The 18,733-nt window shown below is 33.8% G+C and overlaps 1 protein-coding gene across 1 annotated transcript in view; it reads right to left on the bottom strand.

Moving 5' to 3' along the window:
- CFTR (CF transmembrane conductance regulator) overlaps positions 1–18,733 on the bottom strand; it is a 103,692-nt gene that overhangs the window by 63,474 nt on the left and 21,485 nt on the right. Inside the window, exons 5-12 of the mRNA XM_015813550.1 lie at positions 13,948–14,163; positions 12,610–12,699; positions 11,434–11,597; positions 9,189–9,314; positions 5,787–6,033; positions 3,570–3,662; positions 2,069–2,251; positions 793–984 (exon numbers count right to left, since the gene is read on the bottom strand). Of these exons, the coding sequence (XP_015669036.1) occupies positions 793–984; positions 2,069–2,251; positions 3,570–3,662; positions 5,787–6,033; positions 9,189–9,314; positions 11,434–11,597; positions 12,610–12,699; positions 13,948–14,163 (1,311 nt within the window). The remainder of the gene's footprint in view (positions 1–792; positions 985–2,068; positions 2,252–3,569; positions 3,663–5,786; positions 6,034–9,188; positions 9,315–11,433; positions 11,598–12,609; positions 12,700–13,947; positions 14,164–18,733) is intronic.

The raw sequence follows: 18,733 nt of genomic DNA, 5'->3' as shown, positions 1-18,733 counted from the left end.
AGAAGCCCTTCTAGCCATGACTGCCATCTGCTCCTACAATTAGGATTGTAGTCATACATAAATCAGGCTCTGTCTTTGAACCTTTGATTTAATATATTGAAGCTCTTAAATATTTTTCTTTGCTAACCAGATTCAGCAATCAAGTGGCATGATTTGACTTTGTGATGTGGTTTACTTACCACTTTTGGTAGCTGGATCACAAAACAGAGTGCCTGATAATAAGGTTTATCCATGGAACAGTAATATTTTAGTATACTACAAAATATAAACAACTAATTCTTCTTCAAGTATGCTTATTCTCGTCTTGTAGAAGAGCATGTAATAGCTCAGAATAGTATTTATTCATACTATTTCTTTCAGATCATACTTTGATTAGCCATACTTAAATATAACTTCTTCATATTTTTCAAAATGGGGTATTTTTTTTAAAAAAATGTAACTTTAAGTCCATTGTTATTTAGAAATATTCTTTTCTTTATTTAGAAATGTTTAGTCTACTTCTGAGTGTAGATTGGTCTATGAGCTTGATACACACCACTCCATTTACGTATAAGATCAGCATAGGAAATAAAACTGACTTTATTCAACAAAATAGATGTAGAGCTACAACAATGAAATAAATGGTACATGTATGGGATTCATATAACCTTATCCTGAACTATAAAAATGTTTTAATTATTTAAAATTTACACAGTATTTCCTATAATGTGCTACAATTAATTTTAATTATCTTTTTGTCTTCAAGTAACTTTTTTATAATTATTAAGAAAATACAGACAATTGAAGACTAACCTCTTCTAACTGACAGGCTTTGATGACACTCTTATATCGGTATTCATCGTAAGAAACACCAAATATTATGTTTTCTTTAATTGTTCCAGGCATGATCCATGACACTTGAGGGCAAAAGGAAATTCTTCCACTGTGTTTAATTTTACCTTCTAAAGGTTCCAACTCTCCCATGATCAGCATTAGAAGAGAAGTCTGTTATTGAGAATGTTAGCAATAATTAATATTTGTTTATTAGGTCTGTACAACATATATATATCGAGTTCTACAAAACTTGACTGTTCTTATTCTGCTATTTTTAGACTAATGGGACATACCAAAATCAGATTTAATCTTTAAAGCAATATAGGAGAAATGTTTACAAATCTGCTTAATTCTAGCACAGCTCAAAATATACAATTATTAAAAACTCAGGAAAAAGCATCTAGACATTAGCATCTTAATTGCAATACTTCAACTTTAAAAGGCAAAAGAAATGTGAAACTGTCTGTAAGCTCTAAATCTGGGGCCTACCTGTGCCTTTTTGAAAATATAATTTATTAATTTTTAATTCATTATATAAATAATCTGTGCTGATCTTGCATTTCTTGATATTTATTTCAGCATTTTATTTCAATACTAGTTTGAAAAATCTTCAGAAAGCTATGGAATACATATTCCAAAATCAAATGCCAAGAACCTACTTTAATTGGAAATAATAATCTACTAGCAATCAGCATATATCAACAATTGAGAATACATGTCAAAAGCAAATGCAAGCACCAAAATAAAAAAATAGCTTTAAACAATTTTATGAGTTATTCGAGGACATAGAGTCTGATTTGTATAGTTCTTTGCAGAATTTACCACTTTTGACATTCTTAGCATGGAAATAAATATGAAGTCAGGCCCAGTATGAAAAACTATTGAGCACAATAAGAGTTAAAAAACATTATACTTTTCAAAGAGTCAAGAGTATCATTCCTTAAGCATCAATAGATTGGAAATGCCTTAAGTTTTAGGTTCTCTTCATTGTTTTTTGGGGAAAAAATCACAACTTTTATTTTGTTACAGTTTCATTTTTTTCATTTAAAAAATATTTCAAATGTTGGGGACCTCCTCAACTATATTGATTACCAGTTGCAGAGGAAATGAATGGCACATTGCAATACTCAGAGATACAGAGCTCATGTTATTATAGGCAGAACAATATTTGTGTTTTAACTTCAGCCTACCTTAGTGTCTGTGTGTATGAATTAACATGTTTATATTTTAGCAATCAGGCTTTTTTTTTTTTTACCTTGCCTGCTCCAGTAGATCCAGCAACAGCAAGCAATTGTCCCTTTTCAATCTTGAAGTTGATGTCCTTAAGGACAGGAGTAAAATGAAGAGTGAAATTAGTGAAGAAGAGACCACCATTTGTTGATGGTATCTTATTATTACCGTTCTCCTGTTTTGTTTTTGTAAAGATCTCGCCACTTCCCTGAAAGAAAAGAAAGAAAGAAAGAAAGAAAGATGATCCTTCATATTGTAATACCAAAATACCAAAGAGTAATGTAGGCTTCTTTCTTTATATCTAACCTTATATTTTAGACATTTGTCATACATAATGTTGCCACCTCCTATTTTCACCACAGTAACAATATTGTTATTATAGGTGGGTTTGGCTGAGTGACAATTCAGCACTCTGACATTCTAGAATTTTTCTTAGATATTTACCCCATTAAAATTATTTCATTTGTTTTTGTTATTTTCAAAATATCTAGCATATCTGAATTAGTTGTTAGTTTACAGTGAGACTGTACCATGTGTTTTATATATATATATGTGTGTGTGTGTGTGTGTGTGTTTAAAAAAACATGCTATAAGCTCAATTACTTTTTGATCTAGGACAGAACCTTCTCCCTCTACAAACACATTATTGGCAATTAAGCAATTTTGCAGCATACTTTTTAATTATGATCAAGGTTGATCAAATTTCCCTTTCCAGCATTATCCAGAATTATGATTTGATGTAAATTGTGAATTAAAAGAAATTTTATTAATCTTTTCCATAAATCAATGTTATTTATTTGTTAGATTTTATCTCACATTTGTTACATTATAAGTAACTCAAGACAGCAAAGATACATAATACTCCTTCCTCCCCCTATTTTCCCCACAATTATGGGGGTGTGAGAGAGAGAGGCTTGTCCAAAGTTTCCCAGCTGACTTTCATGGGAAATAGAAATAGAATTCACGGCCTTCTGGTTTGTAAGCCAGAGCCTTAACCACTACATCAAACTGACTCTTCTTTTGATGAAAATATTGCATAGACATAGTTAATTGGATATATTACTGTACTCAAAGGTATTATAAGGAATATAACACAAGACTGACTAATAACAACAATAATAAAAATAATACAATGCCAATATTTTATGACATCTGAGGTTCTTGGGAAGAACCAGTGCAACATCAGCTAAAGAAGCTACAGCCATGGATTTATTTTGTTAGTTATGAACATACAATAATCATAAGGGAAGTATTCATCTTATACCCTGACATGGAGAGGTTTGCATATATAATATCAAAAATGCTACTTATTAGCATTGTCAGAATACAAATCATTTTATTTTAGTAATAATGAACTAGCTGAAGTAGCTCCAACTGCTACTACCTACTAATCTGTCCATTTTTATATCATTGCCAAAGCCATTAAATGTTGCCATATTTTAAGGGTAAAGCTACTCTGTGAGTACAGTCAGCCTTCCTAGATTGTGGTATGGTGTCATGCAACAATAATCAAATTGTAGTATTACCTCATCCCAAAAAGCTGTTACTTTATCCAGTTCAAGGCCTGTGGTTGTTAAATTATATTCCAGTGTTTTGTATTCTTCTTTTTGCAAAAAATCCTGTAAATTTAATTGTGAGAGTTTTAAAGACAAATGTAATACAATATACTTAACTTTGGACATTAAATGGTCCTTTTTATTTCCCTGTTCTCATACCAAATAATGTTAATTAAAAGATGGAAATGAATGACTATAAATAGCCTGTCTATTCCAATGAAAATGTATATTGAAAGCTGTGACATGATATGGTGGGAAAATGTCAAGCAATATATTTTAATATTGAAAAAAGACATCCTTATTATATTTGGATTCTTATTACTTCTTAAGTCAAAAATATGAACCAGTCAAAATCACCTCTATTAACCCAATCTATGCCATTGTCGCTTCCTATGACAATAGTTGGACTATTGTAATGTGCTCTACTTGGGGCTACCCTTGAAGAACAAGGGAAAGGGGGGACATGATTGAAATCTTTAAATATATTAAGGGTATGAATAAGGCTTTAGAAGGCAGCATTTTTAATATTAAGCAAAAATGAATAACTTCAACTGACAGGTGGGAAGTTCAAAAGTAATGTTAGAAAGTTTTATCACAGAAAGAGTAGTGGAGGCTTGGAACCAACTTCTAGCAGAGGCGGTGAGTCAATCATCTGAGTTTAAACACTCTTGAGATAAACACATGCCTATCGTGTGACAAAAATTAAAAAAAATTAAAAACTCAAAGGGCAGACTCAATGAACCACTATATCTTTTCTGCTCTTTCTATAAAGAAGCTATCATTGGAATGGAAAGGGGCAGCATAGGCAGCAATATATATTTTTTCCTTAACAAATTTATATGGCTGCCTAACTTAATGAAATAACTCTGGGCAGTTAACAAAACACATGCATAAAATATCACACTATTAATTAAATGAAATAACAGAGAATTTAACATCAGCCAAAGTTCCCCACCAAGTGCTCTCAAAACACAGAACAGGCCACAAGTACTGATCTCGACTAGCATAATGATCTCTGCATTTGAACTAGTCTTCAAGACTTTCCAGAAGACCGACAGGGTTGAAGCCATCTGAATCCAGAGATGAGGCTGTACCATAGGGCAGTGGTGGCGAACCTATGGCACGGGTGCCAGAGGCGGCACTCAGAGCCCTCTCTGTGGGCACGCGCACCATCGCCCCAGTCCTAGGCCTTCAGCTGGGTTTTATAAAACCTTTTTGCTTTAGGCCTCTGCCGCTGTGTGCAAAAAAAAAAAAGGTTCAATCAGTCAATTTCAACTTCTCGCGGGGGAAAAAAAAGATCTTGCAAAGTTGGAATTGATTGATTGAACTTTTTAGTCCCACCCAGCCTGCTATTACCAGACACGTCCACCCAATGGGCCACACCCACCCGGCACTCGACGATGCATAAGTGGGTTTTGGGTTGCAGTTTGGGCACTCGGTCTCTAAAAGGTTCGCCATCACTGCCATAGGGCATGCACTAGAAAAATATAAACATGCTGGCTGGTTCCCACTAAATGACACAGTTCCACAGAAAAGACCTGTAATATATCTACTCTGATATAACTGGTGGAGTAGGCAGGCTCTAGGACCCATCTGTGAAACAATATCATAATGGGCGTGCCCTGATATACTTATGTGACCTTCAGCTTTGGGAGATCCATTGGTTGCCTATGGGCTTCTGAATATGATTCAAGGTGCTATTTGTCACCTACAACCAGGACTTTTTTTCTCATAGAACGCCCAGAACGGAGTTCCGGCACCTTTTTTGGATGGAACCTTGTAGGGTAGGCAAGGCGGGTTGTATGACGTGTGTGAGTTCCGGCACCTTTTTTTTTTTTTTTTTTAGAAAAAAAGCACTGCCTACAACACTCCAACCCTAGTTATCCAAGACAACATCTCCACTGGCAATCATCTACCCATCCAGCCATATACTATCAACTCTCTCCAAATCCAGTACTGTCATCTGATGAAGCCTCAGATCTGTGCTTTTTCCATCACTACCCACATCATCTGGAACACCCTCCTGGTGGAATTTCTGCCTGCTAAATTAAAACTGGTTTCCCAAATAGCATTTAATAAAAATCAGTAAAATAATACCCTAATATATTTTGTATCATAAATTGGCAAGATAAGACACCACAAAAGAATAAATTATACCTTGCATGGAATTAGATTTAGATACTATACCTGTATCTTGTTTATTGCTCCAAGAGAATCATACCATGTCTGCACTGCCCAAGGGAACTGTCTAGTGACTGTCATTCGAAGAACAATGCAGTATGATATGGTAGTAAATATTTTTCTGAGAATAATTCCATGGCTCAGTGCATATGGAAGGACAGCCAAAAATACCACAAAAAAACCAGAGAAGAAGAAAGCTGAACTATTGAAGTATCTCACATATGCAGCTTTTCGAGTCAGCTTCAGTTCACTTCTGTAAAATGATAGGCAAAAATTGAAAATCTAATACAAAAATAGAAACTCTACATCTAGAATGGCATAACTCTAAAATATGAAACAATTATGAATGCAAATAAGCAAGTTTTAAAAGTTACACTAGTTTGGAATGTGTATTGGAACTGTGTTGAAAATGCAGCTGCCAATCTTTCATCAAATTATATTTTACTTAATGTGCATCTCACCTCAGGATGGCACATACAATTCTCAATACCTAAGTTCACCCTTTTTATTCATAACAATTAAACTGAGTAATAGAGACTGACAAAAAGATTGTCCAGTGAGCTTCAGAGCTAGGTGGGAATTTTAAATTCAAAGAATTTACCACAATCTTATAGTTTTCATGAATCACTATTTTAACTGAAATACAGGGCTTACTGCTACAACAACACTGTACCTTCTAAGGCAAAGTGAAGTTCTACAACTTGAAATTACATTGAAACCATCATTAGATCTAGTTGGCAAGTTATGACATATTATATTTGTTACTGCATCTCTTTTGCTGTCAAAATGCTAGGGATTTCATAAAACTATATACAGTAAGTCAAAGAATGTATGGGTAGGGCCAGAATAATTCTTTTCTCTATGTAAATATGGGTACGTCTGTGCTAAGGAAGAGTGATAAACATACACTATGAAAGAAACAAGAACAATGAAAGCAACTTCCCTTTTGTGTGTCTTACAATTTATTTCACTTTATCTCTAAACATGGCTTTCAAAAAGATCTAAAGATTTCAAACTAAATACTGCCAAATAAAATAATTCAAGCATTTTGAGAAATTATCTCCTTGCATTACTTCTATAAAGAGGAGTCTTGAAATACACATTAACTGGAGAACGAAAGTACAGTAAATGTCTGCCCATTGAGTCGTTAGAATGCAAGGGCTTATGTGCAACAGTTCAGGAAACAATAAAGCTCCTTATTAACATAAGTCCAGACAGAAATATGTACAGTGAGATAATAAAGAAAAAGCAGTAGATTTTGTTTTAAAGCACCCTTCACTCCAGCAGAATGCTGTAGCAATAGGAAGTTAATTATTCAAAGAACATGCATCATCAAGGTTGAATTGAGAAGAAAAGCTCTTTCCCCAGAGATTTTAGTAGCCTTGGAGTTGATATGAGTAGTCAAACACTAAAGCAGGCTATGAAGAGTTTTAGGAGGAAAAAATGCAGAACTAAATATCTGACCAAAGATAACAAATCAAATTCACTGTTGATATTTGGAATATGATAAGATAGGAGTGGGGAATTCTTTGCCTCAAGATTATGCATAAACCAGGTATAATTAAATGATTTTTATTGGGTTTCAATGGAGAGAAATAAGTCATGTAAATGTGGTATTATTGTTACTGTAAATAGCAATAGCACTTTGACTTACTGTATATGCTCCTTCACAGTGCTTTACAGCACTCTCTAAGTGGTTTACAGATTTAGCTTATTGCCCCCACCAATCTTGGTCCTCATTGTACCAAGCTCAGAAGGATGGAAGGAGGCTAAGTCAACCTTGAGTCAATCAGGATCAAAGCAATCAAACTCCTGGCAATGTGAACAGAGTTAGCCTGCAATACTGCATTCTAACCACTGTGCCACCACGGTTTAATTAGTTCCTTGTCAGAAATTTTATACTTTTCTAGTATTACATGAAAAATCAGTTGGACACTCTTCCAATAAACATCTTTAGTATTGAAATAATCATCTGATTAACAGGTGAAACAGTTAAGGTATAAATTCATGGACAATTTGGAAAAAGTAAATGAGAAAGTTAAATACAACATAAATCTGAAACAAGAGACTGGCATTTTAATGAATGAAAATCAGAAATGGGTATTACTTTTCTTTTTTTTTAAAAAAAAGCAATTTAATACCGACAATGTATAAATGTATAAATCTATTAAAATATTTTTGAGAAATATCAATTAGAACCTCACTGCCAATACTTTTCTATTTCTATTCTGACTTCCTTTCATTTCTTTCACTTTCAAGGTATACAGGATCTTCAAATTAGATTGAATTTCTTTTACCTTAGAAGATTTATATGAGCTAGTTGTAATTTTGGCATTCTTTCTATTTTCTAAAGAAGTATAGTTCCTACTAAATTTGAACTGCAGTTATTATTTATAATTCGTACACTGTGTACCAGACACTAAGTCTCCAAGTTTTCTTTTTAAAAAACAGAATATAATGGCACACCCAGTTCTACAATAAGCACCTGAAGGCAGGACAAGAAGCAATGGATGGAAACTAATTAAGGAGAGAAGCAACCTAGAACTAAGGAGAAATTTCCTGACAGTTAGAACAATTAATCAGTGGAACAACCTGCCTCCAGAAGTTGTGAATGCTCCAACACTGGAGGTTTATACAAGACTGGACAACCATTTGTTTGAAATGGTATAGGGTTTCCTGCCTGAGCAGGGGGTTGGACTAGAAGACCTCCAAGCTCCCTTCCAACTCTATTATCATTATTATTATTACCATTTTCTGCCAAACAAATAATAAATTATTTATTAAGGAAAATATAATCATATAATATTTATGGAAATGACTCATAAAATAATTCTAAACAGCAAGTAATCTAGTCCCAGATACAAAGACTGAGAAAAATTCCTATTCACAAATATGGACTTTTATTGTTTGTCTAAATATTTCAGCACAGAGGTAGAATTAGACAGGAATATGAACAAATGATTATTTTCTGCTTCATTGACATTTGATCTCCTTTTAAAAATAAAAATCCTGTCAAGTTAAAAAAAAAACAGCTTGCCATTCACACACTCTGGTTCCCCTCTCCCCCCACTCCAGCCAGGCCACCAAACTGCAAAGGTTGGGGATGCTGATCTAAATGACCTATTGAAAGATGATTTTTATTATATGGTTGATTTCCAGATAAAAATATAAGAACCAGGTATGATTCCTGGGGAAAATGATTTTTACAAAGATCTTATTCATATAACATAGACAAAGACAGCACAGCACAGCAGGTAAAAATAGTTGTTTGGATCAGCATGACTCAACAGTTTTATTAAAACCAGGATAAAATGACAATTATTATCTTACAAACTAAACTTTTATCTCATTGTTGGGTTACGCAACATATATGCCATGCATGTAAGATGGACAAATATAAATACTTACTGTCGCAGACTTTCAACCATATTTTCCATTTCATCTTCCCAACAATAAGCCTTCACTGATTGTATATTATCTATCATTTCTGCGGTAATTACAAGTCTTTCGTTGATCTTTCCAGCTCGCTGATCTCTGTAGATAATTATGTTCTATATTTAATACTCATCATACTGAAAATCTGGTAAGCACTGCAACTCAATATTCTATCAATAAAGTTCTATTCATGCCATAAACCAGAAGTGTACAGAAGATTGTACTTTTTTTGTCATTCTGGTAACAAGTTCCTAAAATACTTAAAATGTCTTATGATACTGTTCAAATGATTCTTCAATACTTTTAGAAAGCTGCACTGTATAGATGTGCCATTATGTAAAACTCAATGCAAAATACAAAGCTGAAAATCAATCATTTATTTGAGAACAGTAGCATTATGTATATATGTAAAAACACTAGCACAGTGTGTGTGTGTGTGTGTGTGTGTGTGTGTGTGTGTGTGTATGTATGTATGTATGTATATAAACTGCCCCACTGCCCTAGAATAAATTTCCATTGAGTCTATGAAACTTTTTTCTGAACATGTAACAATAAACATTTAGGAGTATATTGAACTCCATGTGGAAATAGCAAATAAGAGTAGTACAAATATAAGTTTTGTTGTACATAAGGGGAAGTTTCTTATAGCGCAGCCCTACAGGCAATCACTCATGCTGCTTGCCATTTGGAACTTGAAAAAGCAATGTAAAGAATAGTGTAAGCCCTAAAGTAGGCCTAGCTTTATTTTTTTGTAAGATGGGGGAGGGGGGAATTGTCAACTATTGTTACTTCTGTTCTTCCTACCTGTGCCATAACACTTCCTTTATGGGATTAAGTCTTTTTGCCCCACAAAAGGTTAAGTATAGTTCTTAGGAATCAAAGAGTTGCCCATTTAACTAAATTTTGTTCTTTATTTCAACCACTTCCAGCTTCTCAAAGCATAGCTACTGAAATCAAGGCAAAGGAAGATATACTGTCTCATGTCAAGATAGGGCCACTTGTTTGATATTATTCCTTAATTATACGTATATAAATTACATATAGGTTATGTGTAATATAGATAATGTGTTGCCCATGAAACAGAGTTAATGTTCCAAATATTCTTGGTCAGGCTGATACAATAGGACAAAATGCTCAGCTGGTGAAGAAACTCTAAGATGATTCTTCCCTTATCAGTATGGCCACCAACTACGCATGGTTTGCCCACAACCATAAGCTATATGACTTCTGCCTATATTTTTCTGCTCCGTCTTGAAGGTAGTTTTATGGCTTCTTTATTTAAGAAGCTCTGTACAACCTTATTACGGCATTTATTCAGCAACAGTTCAAAGTTACAGTGATGCTGAACCAAGGGATTAAATCCTTAAAGTTATGAGCATTGCAGCATCCATGTGGTCACGTGATCAAAATTCAGGCACTTGGTAGCCTGCTAACACTTATGACTGCTTCAGTACTTCAAATCTCCCTACTCCCCTATCTCCCCCCATCTATGCCCTTTTGGCAGCCTGCATGCTGCAGTCTCTGTTGCCCTTGCTGAACTTTTACAATCCTCTTTCTCCCATTGCTGACCAAGTATACATGGCATGGCCTTTCATGAGGCATCTTCTGGCTGTGTGAGGCTTTCTTTGCAAGGTTACACACAGGGATCCTCAGGAGACCTGGGAGAGATGGTCTGATGTAGCCAGCAACTGATTCATGAAGGGCCTGGGTGAGGCATGTCTCAGTAGCAGCGAGAGCTAGAAGACAGCGAAAGCCAGCTGTGGCAGCAAAGTGCAAGATGACAGGGGCATCAGAGTGCAGGGTGGGGTGGCTGAGCTTTGCACCATGCTGCTGGTGCAGCTGGAGCTTCCTGGAGTTGCTGCATCTTTGTGCCATGCTACAGATCAAGGGCTTCTCGTGGCCCCAGAGTCAAAAGAGGGTTGCTTGCCTGCGTACAAGGCAGGATGCAGGGTGGCCAAAAGGGCAGAAATGGAGGGGGGAGAGGCAGTTGGGCAGAACTGCAGGGAAAGAGGTCCTTTATCTTATTAAAACTAAGGCTCGGGGCTGGGAGGGACTAAACTTGGAATGTGTTAGATTACAATGGGTCCTCAGTTAACTAGTAGAATTCAGTTAAAGATGGTAACAGGGATTATCAGGGTTGCCATGCTAAGTGGCTGAAATTCAGGTAAGTTTGAGGACTACCATTAGTTGAGAAAACTACCCATAACTGCTTTGTCACCTGTATTTCATCATCATTCGTCCTAGCCAGGCTTGAAAAAAGACAACAAGAATCAAGAATGCAAGCCCACAAAATGCTGATGCCTGCAACATCTCCCAAAGAAGCCCCATCAGCAGCATAACTTGTAAAGGTGCAATCCATACAAAATGAGCCAAGGCCAGACCCTGAAAGAAAAAAAATCACAATGAAAGCACAAGGAAACTATACTTAGAAAGCAACATGAAAGCTGGTAAGAGTAGCGTGTTTGTCCAATCCAAACTCCACTGAAATATATTGGCTGTATATTCAGCAGTGTTGAGCAGCTATTCCATTTCAGATGGTGTTTTGCCATGCAGCTTCTGATCACCCATGTAAAAGCAGTGGAATAGGCTGGCAGATGTTTTTGATGTTTGATAGCCACGACCTGTTCAGTATTGTTGACAGAGGAGTCAGTGCAACGGCGAAAATTAGTGGAGATAGTGGCCATATCCTTAAAAGATTCCTCTCTTGATATTAACCTCTCTCTGTCTATTACCAGTAGTAGTGTCTTCCACTGTGCCACTGATCTTTTAACCCATTTTCTCATATTTAATCAGAATAATGGGACCACAGTTGCAATGCCTATTTTGTCCCTAAAAACATCACGGTGGATATATAGATATATCCAAAAGAGATAAATGTTATGGATTTAGTATTACAGTATATACAGTATCCTATTCTCAGAGTTTATTAATAGCTTAAGAAGCCACTTCAAATAGCAAAGAATAATGTAATACCATTTGGATAACTTGGATCCAAAAATTCAAGCAAGGGCGATGTTGTTACCATACATAATAGCATTTTTAAAATATTTTTATTTTTATTTTTTTATTGTTGTTTTGTTCTGCTTTTTATAATTCTCTTAGGCAGTGCTTTTTTTGTAAAAAAAAAAAAAAAAAAAAAAAAGGTGTCGGAACTCACACACATCATACAACCCGCCTTGCCTACCCTACAAGGTTCCATCCAAAAAAGGTGCCAGAACTCCGTTCTGGGCATTCTATGACAAAAAAAAGCCCTGCGCTTAGGACTATTCACTAGCAAATATATCCACAGCATTGAATTTACTTTAATTCTAGTAGTGTAAAGCACATTATAATGGATTGGAATCAATTCCTTCTCCTTCAAAGAAATATAATAAACACATGATTACCAACATACTTCATCAAATTTGTTCAGATTGTTTGAAAGGAGGCTAACAAGTTGTCCAGTACTTATGTTATCTAGGACTCTGCTTGACAGTTTTAAAATCTGTAAAACAGAACAAAAGAAGAAGTTTATCAACCAATTGCATATAATATAATAGCACAAACAGAAATAAAAACAATGTCAGTGGACGCTAACACTGTAATATATTTTTTATGTTTTATTGCAAACACACTTTATTTCATCTACAACATGATTACTCATAAATACTCACAATATTCAGTAGGGTTTACTCTATAAAAAAATTTCAATAGACCCTGATTGTGCCATTACCAATCACCACCTAAGAACTACAAATCATGAATAGCATGAAGCTCTTGCCAGGAAGAAATTGAAAACAACTTTTGAGCATCATATCAGTTAAAGTTAGGTGGCCTTATAATCTGGGGATGAAGTAAAAGCTATTTCATTGGGACTTGTTCTTTAAAAAAAGAGTTAAATATCTTTGAAGTACAGTTAAAGTGCCAGACTCACAAATATCCTACCCCTACTTGTTCACTCTGATTCCCTCTTCAGTTTGCAAGAACCATGCAAGAAATTGCATCTGAAGTGATTAACTCTGATTTGCACTTTATTCTAAACCAAAATTCATCTTCTTTTTAAACCATACTTTCCAGTTATGTATTGGAGAGTATACTGAGGCCAGTTTTTTATTTCCAAATTATTGAAATTTATATTTTGTGCTTGCAAATGTAAATGTATTATTATTTATTGTGCATCCATTTAAGGAGCCTGAATGGAAAAGGGATAGGTAGATTTTATAATAAATAAGTTTATAGTAGATGCAATAATTAGATTGGAGATGCTGTTTTATTTCAATTTCAGATTCTTTTCACACTTTATTACACAAATACAGGGTTTTTTGTTTTAGGGTTGTGCAATAGGATAGTTTATATGTAATGGTAAATTAATTTTGTCATTCTTTGCTCATTAGCTACCTTCTTTCCTAGCATATTCTGATTCTTTACTTGATGAGGCAAAATTAGTCCTTATTGCTCTGTGATGACTTCATTCTATTCACAACTAGGAAGTTGGATGATGGTCATATAGCTTATATAGCAACTCATATTTTTACTCCCATTTTCTCTGTTACTGCTGGTTTCAAAGCTAAATATTAAGACATCCTCTGCTGATATTGCACAATAAACTAAGTGTAGATCATCAAAAAAGAAATACTTCTTGCCACAGTATGCTTTCATTACTGTAGCAACGTGAGGCCACAGTGTGTTATTATCAATCTCCTATGCAGTTTAATTACCCTTGAATTTCATTTAACCAAAATAGGAAACATACCTTTTTATAAATTAAGCTAAACATGGCTATCCTTATTTGCATTCCAAGGTGATGAAGGCCAAATATTGCTGGGTGGAGAAGCAACATTCGTACAACGAAGAGAAGACAGAGTCCTATGGCTAAATAGTAAGCTATTGATCGTTCGAGTGAATTAGAAGGATCATAAGAAGCAATTATTCTTCCGAGTAAAAGAGGCTGCACGGATTTAGTAACTTCCTGTAGTTAAAAAAAAAAAAGCCAGATATTTTTGTCAGTTTTTCTGAATAGCTACTGCATATGACACTTATCTATTCAGCATATTTGAGCATGAGAAATTATAACCTTTTCTTCAGATAATGAGGTGATGCTTAGCAGTGGGCAAAATGGACGCATGTCACAGACTATATTATGCTTCCTAAACTACTAACTTCCCTCAAGAATGGAAGAGGAGGTAAGAAAATAAAATTCAGCAGCTAGCCTGATTTGTTCCTATTTATGGAATTACAGGGAAAGTTTCTAATGTTTTTTGAAAAAGTAACGTTTGTCTTTTGGCTCAGGGAACATTCCTATCCATATCTCTGTTTTTGGAACTAATGAATGCAAAGTTGCAGAACTATTCAATATTCTGTAGCATATAATATTGTCCCTTTTAATAGCCTTATGATCAATATCTTGCTGAATAAAATTATGTATTCCATAATAAAGAGTAGGCTAGAAAGATGTTGAAAAGGGAGCATCTTCTAGCCTGCTCTTTATTATAGAATAATTTTTTTTAGAGTTATAAAGAAATATATATGTATATATATGGAATTCTATTATTTGTTATACACTTTCTAGAGTCACTTGTTTGTGTTTGTAAGATTGGTTTGATAAATAAAATAATGTCTTACAATGATAATGAAAATTATTGGGGATGATAATAGTGAATATTTCAGGTGATCTAGCTTGAATATGAAGCAATTTTTTTCTACAATGAAAATAGAAGTTATCACTTTGAATTACTGAAAGGACTATAATTACAAGAATCATATTGCTTACAATCACAAGTCTGTTAAAGGGTATTAAAGCTCACCACAATAAGAATTGTGGTAATTTTGGGTTGGATTCCCCATCTAGTTGCAGGGAACAAAAATAATCCCATTCCTCCAAAAGGATCTTCTTCTAGAAAATATTCATCATAATTTAATAAATCTTTAGTAATTATCATATCTGACTCTTTACTTATAGATTATTGTTAATAAATTCATTCTCTCTATATAAATGAAAATTGAAACAAATGGGAAAAATTCCAGCTTTTATACATCCTTTAGCATTATTAAAATATACAAAAGGATGGCAAATCTTAGTAATAAAATTTATGTTTATAGTTCCGGATGAAATTTTAGATATTTTATTGAAATGATCATATAGCATACAATTTAATTTGTTAAAAAATACATTGGAAGAATGTCATCAGGATTTATACTGTAAGTGGGGTCATAGTACCCTTTGTTTTCTGTCCTTTAAATAACCTGAAGTCAGCATTGTAAATTGATTTATTATTATTATCTGTAGTAATTTCCTAATGGGTCAGCATGAAAACACTCGTATTCATATACTTTTTTTCAGAAATGGACTGAAACTGACACTCTGAATCACATAGCCCCTGTTTTAAGTACTCACATCGTTTTTCATGATTACATATAATTTTAGAAAAAAGACAAACAGAACAGACTTATGTTTGACCAACACAGCAATGTTTTTAGTACACAAGGAGGAATATTTATAAAAGAACAATTAAAAAAAAGAATTGGGCAGGTGTGTCAATGCATCCATGTTTACAACCAAGACCATAATAAAACCTGTACACAAACACACACACACACATTATTTTTGTCCTTTAACATTTAAAACACACACACACACACATGCAATGAGAATGTTAAAGGACAAAAATAAAAAGTTGGTGACTAAAACTCACCGCTTGACAATGGAAAGAACATTTTTCAGAAATAAATAGTCACAAAACATTGTGACTTGTACAGAAACTGTCATCAGATCAGGAGGTACAAAGGGCAGGATGGGGTAGGGGGTACAAAAATTAATTGAAATGCTATAGCCATGTAATGTGTAGGAAAAGGACAAGTATGAAGAGAAAGACGACAATCTTCATTTTAATAAGCTTCAGACTGACTTTAAACAGAACACAATTGGTAAAAATTCCAGTTCACATAACATAATTTAATGATGCTAGAGGTTGTAATGGAATTCTCCAAATCCTTAACTTTCTCTTCAGTTGGTTAAAAAAATAAATCACTTCTCTATTCCTCTGTCCTTATACTTACCAGTTATAGCACATGTGTAGAACTATAATTTGTATTTTTACTATTGTTTGTCGTGTATACCATACAAAGATAGCAATGTGTTTTCAGATTATTGTTACAAAGTGATTTATAGATTTTTACAACAATACATAAGAAGTGGCTACACATAATACACTTTAACGATTAACAAAGAAAAAAGTTGTACTATTTGCAAATAATAATGTCAATACTTGCTCTTGTTGCTTTTCTTATGATCTGAAAAACAGAATTTCTGTACTATTTGCAAGCAAGCTGAAATCAAGCTCTCCAGGATATCGATCTAACAAAACTAACAGTTGTTAAAGATTTCTTTTAAAAGTGCAGAATCTGAATATAAATTGTTGTAGGAAGACAGCACACCCCCACAGAGAAGGAAATAGTTTGGGGGATATTTAAAAAAAGCAGAATATATTTTGCCAAAGAAATAATAGAAAATCTTAGGCAGAAATCACCCCCCCCCCAAGTCTCTCTGCCCCATGCAGAAACCAGCTCTGTAGAAATGCAGATTTGATAATCCTTTCAGAAAGACTAGAGCAGGAAGCTTGGAACTGATGGGATTAGAAAGACAAAGACCCTCAAAAATCTACATCCCCCACCCAAAGTCTAAAGACATGACCTTTAGAGGATTAACCCACCACCATCAAAATACAAAAAGGGCACACTGAACCTCAGGTCAAAGTTTATGCCACAGGAACAGGAACAACTCCAAATACAAAAGTCCAAGAAGGTATAAAACCCACCACTCTCAGCTCCATGTGGTCAGCCACCCCAGAAACATGCTGCTGTCACTGAAGTTTCTGGCACCTAAATAAACAAGAACCTTCTTTCTAACGCAGTCTCCATTTTGTTTATTCCCAGCTTGGACTGAACCCTGATGAAGATTTTTCTTTCAACAATGTGTATTGCAATTTCTTTGAAAATCATTGTAGACACACCTGACATTATTAGTCTTTACTAATTCTGAAGCAAACAAAAAGTACCAATATTTACACAGTCCTAGAATCACATTTTAACACTACCAAAATAACTTACTTTATTTAAAATTCAATTTAATTGAATTTAATTATTTTTAAAAGACATAATTTTAGCATGAAACCCATATGCAAAATCACTGATTCAATGATGTTTGACAACTTTTTGAAGCTCCTGAACCAATGTCTCCATCAATTTTACAACAGATTTTAATGCCGGATGTTTGTGACTATCTTAATAAACACATATACACACATACAGTAGGCACTAATAATAATAATAATAATAAATTATTATTATTATTATTATTATTATTATTATTATTATTATTATTATTATTATTATTATTATTATTATTATTATTATTAGTTGGAAGGGATCTTGGAGGTCATCTAGTCCAACCCCCTGCTCAGGCAGGAAACCCTATACCATTTCAGACAAATGGCTGTCCAGTCTCTTCTTAAAAACTTCCAGTGTTGGAGCATTCAGCGCTTCTGGAGGCAGGTTGTTCCACTGGTTAATTGTTCTAACTGTCAGGAAAATGATGATTCCAACTTTCTAATTCTTTATCAATCTAGAAACTAAAACTTAATTCAGAGTAATTTTTTCTCCAATCTCTTTCTATATATGGTAAAAGAGTAAGAGCATATCTTCAGCATGCTCAACAAGTATGTCTCACATTTTTAAGCCTCCAGTTGTCTATGTATCAGCATAAGATTTAATAAATTATATGTACCTAGGATCAAATGTATAGTACAAAAATGACAGTTTTTCAATGGAAGGAATTGGCTATATTATATGAAAAAAATCAGTTATAATATCTATCTATCTATCTATCTATCTATCTATCTATCATCTATCTAACTAACTATCATCTACCATCTATCATCTATCTAACTATCATCTATTTCCCATGGAATTTCTGCTCTCCATCCCACAAATGTAAGAGGAAAAATAAGTTATGCATATGGGGTATATATTATAGATGCTAATACTGATAATAAATGATCTAAACAATATGAACCTCCGCTAAATCTGAAGAAATTGGATCTATATTCAAGGAACAAATGAATTCTAATGATTAAATAATTCTAAAGTGTATGTATAACTATGTTTTCTTGGGTAGGTTCATCTTCCATTTATTTCTTTTATTGGAAAAGTGCAATGCAATTATTCAATGATATGCAATAAATTCTGTTTAAAATAGAAGCTCCCATTTGATAAGTTCCAGTACATTTCCTAAAGGTAATTAAAAAAAACTTGCCTTCTAATGTAATGTAATTTGATAAATAAAATAATTATGAAATTATGGCAATGATTAAAATTATGCTATTCTTAGAATCTTACCTTCTAGTATATCATAGAAAAGAACATATCTGGAAGATATACTGTAAAATATCTGAAAATAATTCATTTATTTTTAATATTTTATATTATTATTATTATTATTATTATTATTATTATTATTATTATTATTATTATTATTATTATTA

The sequence above is a fragment of the Protobothrops mucrosquamatus genome, unplaced genomic scaffold, assembly GCF_001527695.2.
Source record: "Protobothrops mucrosquamatus isolate PMUCROS unplaced genomic scaffold, P.Mucros_1.0 scaffold167, whole genome shotgun sequence".
Lineage (NCBI taxonomy): Eukaryota > Metazoa > Chordata > Lepidosauria > Squamata > Viperidae > Protobothrops > Protobothrops mucrosquamatus.
Note: the sequence above shows the minus strand (reverse complement) of the source record. Positions and strands in the feature narration are given on the sequence as shown.